Source organism: Drosophila albomicans, unplaced genomic scaffold, assembly GCF_009650485.2.
Source record: "Drosophila albomicans strain 15112-1751.03 unplaced genomic scaffold, ASM965048v2 utg000052l_pilon, whole genome shotgun sequence".
Classification (NCBI taxonomy): Eukaryota; Metazoa; Arthropoda; class Insecta; order Diptera; family Drosophilidae; genus Drosophila; species Drosophila albomicans.
This window is the reverse complement of record NW_026263671.1, coordinates 192,355-201,645: the sequence shown is the minus strand read 5'-3', so window position 1 is coordinate 201,645 and position 9,291 is coordinate 192,355. Positions and strand designations below refer to the sequence as shown.

The following is a 9,291-nucleotide window of genomic DNA, read 5'->3' as shown; positions in this document are numbered from 1 at the left end:
GTGCAGAAGAAAATTTGAACATATGATAGAAGGCGGAATGGAAAAAAGCACTAAAAAGGGCAGGGTGACCATCTTCAGAGGAAACCAAGAACAGTGTGTCTGTGCGTATGACACGGTCACACGCACAGTATACTAGCTTTGTCGCTATCGATAACTCTCGATCGCGACCACACTGTCAGCTGGCCTGAGTGGTCACACCTGCAGTCATCTGGCATCAACATCCTCCCCCCCTTGCAATGAGTTGCAAAACGGTATCATTGTCCAAATGGACCGGACAGAATCCAACCCAAGGTGGAATTCTGGGCCATTGGCAAACCGTTGGTGCTCGGCAGGAGGCCAGGTAGGATGATGTGAGGATACACATCAGTGCCGAGCACCAGGGACACCGTCGATGGCTGGAACCAGCGTTCGTCGGCGAGCGTGATGCTGCGGAATTGCTCCAAGTTCTCGCCATCGACGGGTCGGAGGGGGGTGCGGCTGCAGAGTTGCGAGTCCACCTGCAGCAGCACCTTTCGACGGAACTCGGATGTCCGTGAGCGGATGATCGCCGTGCAGACGCCTTCCGTACCAACGCGGGTGACGGATAGCCGGTAGGCTGTTGCCAAAGATGCGCTGATACGGCTGGTCGCCGCGCACGGGTCGATCAGCGCTCGCATCTCAAATGTCTTGCATCCGGTGTCGATCAGGATGTTGGCCGTCGGAAGTATGCTCACAGCCTTGTCCTGCAGCAAGGATGCGAGCGACGTCGGAAAGGCCTCCTCGGACGTCGGCGAGGCCGGTCGATGGGGTGACGGCGAGCGGGAGCGTGACCGTGGCGAGCGTGGCCTTGGCGAGCGCGGCCTTGGCGAGCGCGGCCTTGGCGAGCGTGGCCTTGTTGGGGTTCGGGACCGGGTGGAGACCGGTTGGTCTTCGCCTCGTCGCTGACGGTTGGGGTGAGCGCTGCGTGCCTCCTTGAAGTGCAGCAGTGTGTGGTGATCCCCCCGACACACCCTGCACCTTCCCGCGCTGCGGCAGGATTGCCCGGAGTGCTGGTGGGCCAGACAGTTAGAGCAGTACTTGTTGATGAGTACTGCTCTCAACCGTTTCTCCGCTGTCAGCCTCAGGAATCGCTGACACTTCCGGAGTGGGTGGATCCCACGGCACACGCGACACCGGAACGAGTTGGTGCCAGCGGGGCGGTTCTGGTGGGTGGATGTGTGTGATGGCATACTACATGAAATGAAAACAAAAAAGAAACAAACGATTATTGTAATAGCCTCTTTGCAGTGTCAATGACACACGGAACAGGACAGCATAGGACAACACAGGACGACGAATAAGAGTACAGGATAGGATGTTATTCGTCCTTCAGTCCTTCTGACGTGGAGGGGTCAGTCTTGCTGTCCATCGGGAGTAGAATAAGTTTGGCAACGGGTCTTCGGATGGTACCCCGCGCCGTGAGCACATCTACCACTCGGACCTTGGCGTCGGTGCCTGGACACGTCGTCAGCACCCGTCCTAGGCGCCACTCGTTAGAGGGGAGGTTGTCTTCCTTTATGACGACCATGTCACCGATCCGAAGGTTCCGGGTAGGGGATTGCCATTTCGTCCGTTTGTGCAGCTCCTTCAGGTACTCATCTTTCCAACGGAAACAAAATTGTTGGTGAAGAGCCTTCAGTCGCTGCCATCGATTGAGGATGGAGGTGGCCGGTTGGTTAATTGGTGGTTCCAACACCGAAATAAGAGGGCCACCTATGAGGAAATGGCCAGGAGTGAGCGCTAGTAAGTCCGCAGGATCCTCGGACATAGGGGAAATCGGCCTCGAGTTCAGGCAGGCTTCGATCTTAGCGAGAAGAGTGGACAACTCTTCGAACGTATATTTCGAGGTGGATGTCGCCTTGTAAAAGAGTGCCTTAAAACTCTTTACGCCGGCTTCCCATAATCCACCCATATGCGGGGCGCCCGGCGGGTTGAAGTGCCAGGATAGGCTCTTGTGGGCGTGTTGTGCGATGATGCACTCCCTCGTCGCTTCCAAGAAGTCGTTGGAGATCACCTTGTCAGCTCCAACGAAGGTTTTCCCGTTGTCCGAGTACATTTGGTGTGGACACCCGCGCCGTGCGATGAAACGGGAGAATGCGGCCAGGAATTTCTCCGTCGTGAGATCCGATGTTGCCTCCAAGTGGATCGCCTTCGTGCTGAAGCACACGAAGACGCAGACATACCCTTTGGTGATGAGGCAGGCTCGGCCAGTGTAATTCTTTATTTCGAATGGGCCGGCGAAGTCGACTCCAGTGTGCGTGAAAGGTCTCGAGTAGGACGCCCTTTCCTTGGGCAAGTCCCCCATCATTTGGGTCTGCAATCTCTTCTTGTAGATGACGCAGACCTTGCAGGAGTTGATGGTGGATTTAACGAGGACCTTCAATTTGGGAATCCAGAACCTGGAACGGATCAGCCGCATAACGACTTGGTTACCCCCATGTAAGGATATACGATGGGTGAAACGAACCAGTAGTCGTGCAAAGGACGAGGAATACGATAGGATGATTGGATGACTCTCATCGTAACGCAGCGAGTGGGACGCCCTCAGACGCCCACAGGCCCGTAGAATCCCCTTGCCATCGAGGAAAGGGTTCAAGTTTCGGATTGAACTTGAGGAAGGAACCTGCTGCTTGGACTGCAGACATTGGTATTCTTGTGGAAAAGTGTGACGTTGAGCCATGACGATTAGCCGCTCTTGGATCCGTGACAGCTCATCCGCCTGAACCACGGTAGAGCTTGGAACTGCCAACTTCCGACTCCTATCGATGAATCGGAGAACATAGGCAGACGTGCGCAGTGCCCTGCCAAACTCAGAGAACTTGCTCAGGAAGTCGGGAGTCGGAGGTAACTTAGCGACGTTGCACTTAATCCGCTGCTCCAGCAGAGTCTCCGGAATGGGACTTGGAGAAGTTGGCCATTGATCCGACGGGAGATGAAGCCACTCTGGTCCATGCCACCACAAAGGATTACGAACCAATTCTTGTGGCAGGACACCACGGCTTGCAAGATCTGCCGGATTGTGCTCGGATCGCACATGCGACCAGTTCTTGGCGTCGCTGGCTTGGACAATCTTGGCCACTCGATTGGCCACAAAGGTTGTCCATCGGCAGGGTGGCTTGTTCAACCAGGCGAGAACAATTGTTGAGTCGGTCCAAAAGAAAGTCTGGAAACTTTCTGCTGGCAGATTCAGGAGGAGGGCTGCAGATAACTCAGCCAACAGGACTGCGCCACAAAGCTCCAGACGTGGCACTGAGAGAGACTTGACCGGAGCCACCTTTGTCTTCGCAGTAAGGAGATGTGTGGAAACCTTGTTCGCCGTCTCCACACGGACATAGATCGCTGCTCCATACGCCCGTTCTGACGCATCACAGAATCCGTGGTACTGGAGCTTCACTCGTGTCTGGAATTGGACCCATCTTGGAATCCGGATCTTTCCCAGAGCAGGATAGCTCTGGAGGTACTCCTTCCATTGGAGTGAAAGATCCGTGGGTAAATGCTCGTCCCATTCGAGCGTTCTCAGCCAGATCTCCTGCATGAAGATCTTGGCTCGGATAACGAAAGGGGCCAGCCACCCGGCTGGGTCGAAAAGCTTAGCGATTTGCGAGAGCACTTCCCTCTTCGTGTAGGAGTCCTGATGGGCAACTTCTGGTGGCATGAAGAAGAACTCGTCATCGTGAGCTTGCCACCTGATGCCCAGAGTTTTCGCCGTACTAGAGTCTTCGAGTTCGAGGAAATCTTCTCGAAGTAGATGGTCCTTTGGAATGTCCTTCAGCACGCTCTTATGGTTCGACGTCCACTTCCTCAGCGGGAAGCCAGCACTGTCCAGGGCTGCACACACTTCCGTAATGGTCCGGATGGCCTCCTCTCTTGTGTGTGTCCCCGCTAGGACGTCGTCCACGTACATGTTGTTGGAAATGACTCGGCTTGCGAGAGGATACTCCAAGCGTATGTCATCAGCAAGTTGCTGGAGGACTCGTAGAGCCAGGAAAGGCGCACAGTTGACACCGAATGTCACTGTGTTCAACTCAAAGTCACGGATCTCACCGTCCGACGTGCGGAACAGAATTCGTTGGAACGGTGTGTGCTTTGAGTCCATGAGGATTTGGCGATACATCTTCGTTATGTCCGCATTGAACACATATCGATAGTATCGCCATCGGAGGATCTGCAATGTGAGATCCGATTGGAGAATGGGCCCTGAATGAAGGATATCATTCAGACTCTTGCCATTTGAGGATGGACAAGATGCGTTGAAAACGACCCGCACCTTCGTTGTGGTGCTATCTGGTTTGAACACGGCGTGGTGAGGCAGGTAGAAATTAGGAGTCGTGCCAATCGCCTGAGGCGATATGGGTGTCATATGACCCAAGTCCACGTACTCCTGGAGAACGGCATTGTACTGTTCCTTTAGAGAATCGTTTCTTGACAAACGATTCTCGTTCTTGAGGAATTGAGCCAGCGCTATAGATCTGGAATGACCCAGTTCAATGCCATCGGGCTTCCGGAATGGAAGAGTCACCCGATATCTGCCACATTTGCTACGAGAAGTAGTCTTAACGAAGTTTTCTTCGCAAACGAAGTCTGACTCCTTTATCAGCTTCGCTGGAATATCCTCCACCTCCCAAAATTTGGAAAGTAGGCTGTCGAGCTGTTCGTCTGCTTGGAGGGCGACTCTTGTCGAAAACGCAGAAACAGTTGTCGACATACTCTGGGAGACGGGGCCGGTAAGAATCCAGCCAAACACGGTTTCCTGCCCAAGGAGTGAGCCACAAATGTTTGGCCGGGAGCCGCTCAAGATGACCGACGGAAGGATATCCGCGCCAATTAGTATATCGATCTGAGCGCTCTTGTAGAAGTGTGGATCTGCCAGTTCTATCGCTGGTAGATCCTTTAGGAAAGTTCGCGGCATATCGAAGGAGGGCAGTTTGCCTGCCAACTGTGGAATTACGAATGCCGAAGTCTCGATATGGAGCCTCGGCTTCGTCGGAGAACCAATGCTGAAGTGACATAACTTCTGCGATTGGGCCGCAACTGCGTGATTTAGCCCGGATACCTGGGCTCGCACGGACTGGAAAGGCAACTTAATGCGTTGGAACAAACGCTCAGAAATGAAGGTCGCTTCGGACCCGGAATCAATTAGCGCACGTGCGGTATATGTAGTGCCCAAGTGGCAAACATTGATGACCGCCGTGCCGAGAAGGACATTCTGAGCATTATTGGCAAAGAAATTCTGCACATTTGTTGCCGTTGGATTTGGAGTGGACTGTATATTGGACGATGAAGAGGCACCATTGTGGGCACTGTCACCCCGATGGAGAAGAGTGTTGTGCCGCCCTTTGCATGTAAAGCAATTGTGCGCACTCGTACACTCTCGGAGTTGGTGACCTCTTGCGAAACAGTTCAAACAGAGACTTTTCTGTTTGATGTATGTCATTCTCTCGTTGACCGACATTTGCAAAAAACGCGGACACACCCGGACAGGGTGATTCTCCTTTGAGCACAAGTCACACGATTTGCCTTTCGGAGTGACTCGGGCCTCAAAGGAGTTGACTCGCTTCGAATTCTGCGGACGGGATGGTCCTGCAGTCGCGATCTGTGAATTGGCAGTCTGTTTTACGTCCTCAATCGCTTCGAGCGTACGGTAGCGCTCATTGAGGAACGTGCTCATATCCTGCCATGCGGGAATTTTCGCTTTGTCCACCAACGATTGCTCCCACAACGAGAGTGTGAGCTTGGGGAGTTTGGACGAGCAGAGGAAAACGAGGATGCAATCTGCGAACGGGCTACAGACGGAAATGTCTGAATGCTCAAGAGCGGTCAAGCAACGCTGAATCGTGCTCTGCAGCTCCTTGATAGCTGCTCCCGACTCTTGGGTAACCGTGGACAGGTTAAACAGGATCTTCAACTGGCTTGTTATTAACAAGCGCTTGTTCTCAAAACGTTCGCAGAGAGCACCCCAAGCCGACGCGAAACCATCGTTCGTCAGCGGAAATTTGGCTACTATTTCATTGGCCTCATCTGCGGTCTTCGAATTCAGATGGAAAAGTTTCTCGACCGGAGTCAACCTTGGATTGTTGACATAGATGGCCGTGAAAAGGTCACGGAAAGTCGGCCACCGCAAGTAATCCCCACGGAAAACTTCGGTGTCGACTGGAGGGAGCCGGCAGCCACTGGAGTATACAGGAGGAACGGATGCTTCACTCCTGCTGGACCCGGAAACCTGGGTAATTTGCCCCTTAACACGGGCGAGACACCGCTCGTACACTGCATAGCAGTGATCGTATTTTGCCTCCATCGCCTGTGTGCCTTCACTGTCGCCGTCTTGATGCAGTGCATCAGCGCATGTGGAATAAGCGGCTTCGACATTGTCCCAGAGGACTTGCAGCCGGTCACGACGGATTTCGTACGTGTGTACATTGTCATCTTCGGCTGCAGGCCCTCTGACCCGACTCTCGAAGTGCACCAGTCTGTCAGAGACGGCGACGAAGTTGCTGAGAGCCATCGCACGGGTTTTGCTAAATTTAGCTTGGACGGAACGGGTAGTTGCCTGACTACGTAGAGCAGTCGAAGATGTACGCAACAGCGGAGTCTTTGCAGAAGCAGACGGCGACGGACGATCGACCTTTACTCGGAGTTGAGCGGCAGGTGTGGCGGATTTGGACCCCGAAGGAGCGGGCGAAGCGGACGACAGGCGACGAGCTGTGGTCGGAAGCTTTAACGAGTGTTTTGAGTCCTTTTCGCTCTTTTGGCTCTTGGACATACTATGCTTCGGCAGTCACTTTAGAGTCTTTTCTCAACAAAGACTCACGGTAAAGCGGACAGCCGAAAGCAAGCACAAATGGAAAAGAACTTCGGCTGTCACAGGATAGTGAGCAAAGCCGACACAAGAAAACAGACGAGGAACAAAATCGCTGTTGGAAAAAACAAAAATGTTTAAGTAAAACACAAACAGCAGCGTGAATCTTTATTTCTCGGTGTGATTGCTGCTGTTTATATACGTATACGGAAATGGATAATATATATATATGTGTGTGATATATGGATGTGTATATATAATATATAATGTATGAGCATATATATATATGTAACGTGTACAATACGTGTATGTATGTGATAATAATATATATATGTATATGTAACAATTTGAATAATAATATCGGAACATATACGGAGTGTATATGTATGTAAGTATACGTATATGTGTGTGATAATATATATATATTATGTGTGTAATAATGGACTTGAGTATATAACTTCAGTATGTATGGACCATATACGGAGTGTATATGTGTGTAAGTGTCGTGTATGGAAATGTACGTGTATGTATGTGTGTTGTATGTGGATGTATATATGTATATATATATGTATGTATATATATATATATATATATATATATATATGGAGTGTAGTGGATCTACGCGCGTTTGCTATGAGAGGAGCAACTCTCTTGTTATTTGAATATAACCAATAGAGAGCTTGCCTACACAGGAGTGTGTTAAAAGAAAACAGACAAACGCGATACGACAGAAAAAGAAATAGCAAAGTACACACAACCGCGGCCAAAAACGGAAAATATTAGCGAACTCTTTTAAACTGTATAGATACTTACACATACATATACATATAAGGATATATATATATATATATACTGTGCCAAGTATACACAAAGTAGAAAAGATGGCTGAGAAAATGCCGGTCGAACGCTTATGTACTTATATATATGCTGTGTCACATATATATAAGGTACAAGGAAAAAAATATGGCGCGAACACGACACTTGCACAAATGTATGGGGAAAAAATAAAGTGTATTACTTATCTTGTCAACCAATGCTATTGCTGGGGTCGAGCGATATATCCGGCTCGAAGGACCAAAATGTGCAGGGGGGCGACGCTTGAAGAAAATAATAACACTTTCACTTTTTAATTAATATAAACTTGAACTTTTGTAACTTTTATTTCCACTTGAAAATATACATGTGCTGTTGTGCAGTAGAAAATTTGAACATATGATAGAAGGCGGAATGGAAAAAAGCACTAAAAAGGGCAGGGTGACCATCTTCAGAGGAAACCAAGAACAGTGTGTCTGTGCGTATGACACGGTCACACGCACAGTATACTAGCTTTGTCGCTATCGATAACTCTCGATCGCGACCACACTGTCAGCTGGCCTGAGTGGTCACACCTGCAGTCATCTGGCATCAACAGATAAGGTGGATGAGAGAATGGAGACTCCTTTGCCCGCTCTGTCTGAAAGTATGGGGAATTTATTGTTCGTCCTGACTGAGAGGATGGAGACTGGTTTGCCCATCGCGGTGAAGATGCACTTTTGATTGGACGACCCGATAAGGTTTTGTTTTTTTATGTCACCAGCCCTGCGGCTGGGGTTTCGCGAAAGTCTGGGAGTGCGAGTAATTTTTTCTTTGCTTTCGTTCTCGTTTTGGATACGTCTGTGTAAAATATAGGCGTTGGTGGCTGCCATATCAATTAAGTGATAAAAAACTCGTGTTGCAGCATCCCGTGTTTTTGCTCTGATATGATGAGATCTACGCCGCCCATGTGAGCGTTATACTCATGCACAATTTGGGGACAATCAATTTGATATGTGTCGCTTAGCTTTTCTGTCAAAAACGAGCAGCCTTTGCAGTTCCTTCACGAGGGGTTGTCCTTTGAAATTGCTTTACACCCACATAGGTGAACAAAAAGCGAACAGGTTTGCTGTCTTTCCAGAGTACATTGGTTATGTCGATGGCAATATCGTTTGGTAGCTTGTCATTGGGGATACGGTTTCCTCGCACCGTGCCGAGACTGTAAATACCTTTCGCTCTTAGATAAACCATCAAAGGCAAAGATGTATAAAAAATTATCGAAGTAGATGATGTGATTCTTAAATGTCTCAACGGTTTGTGTTAAGCGCACTACAATGTTGGCAGAAGCACCAAGATCTGGTGACCAGGTAAGACCACAGTATCACCTGCACCGCTGTAAATTTCAAAGCGGTATGCGTATCCAAATGAATCGCACAATACAAATAGTTTAATGCCCCACTTGAGAGGCTTATTTGGCATGTACTGACGCAAGTGGTCAACACAAAGACGGGCATACTTTGGCACCGAGTCAAACCGTTTGTTGAGACAGTCTACAAGTTTTCGCGTACGGGAACAAAGGATCGTAGGCTGGTTCACCCTTTTTTGATCCGTTCGCGCTCATCACGTAGCGAGAAGTACTTTTGATTGCCTCGAATCTGCTTCGGGTCATGCAGGTTTGTATAGTT

The 9,291-nt window shown here is 49.9% G+C and overlaps 1 protein-coding gene across 1 annotated transcript; it reads right to left on the bottom strand.

Annotated features, from left to right (window-relative positions):
* Positions 1-1,336: 1,336 nt before the first annotated feature.
* LOC127566350 (uncharacterized) lies at positions 1,337-6,778 on the bottom strand. The gene has a single exon (XM_052008379.1). The coding sequence runs from the start codon at positions 6,776-6,778 to the stop codon at positions 1,337-1,339; it is 5,442 nt and encodes a 1,813-aa protein (XP_051864339.1).
* Between the last annotated feature and the right edge of the window lie 2,513 nt (positions 6,779-9,291).

Excerpts from the sequence above, each read along its gene's own strand:
- LOC127566350 (XM_052008379.1), bottom strand. The coding sequence starts at position 6,778 with ATGTCCAAGAGCCAAAAGAGCGAAAAGGACTCAAAACACTCGTTAAAG.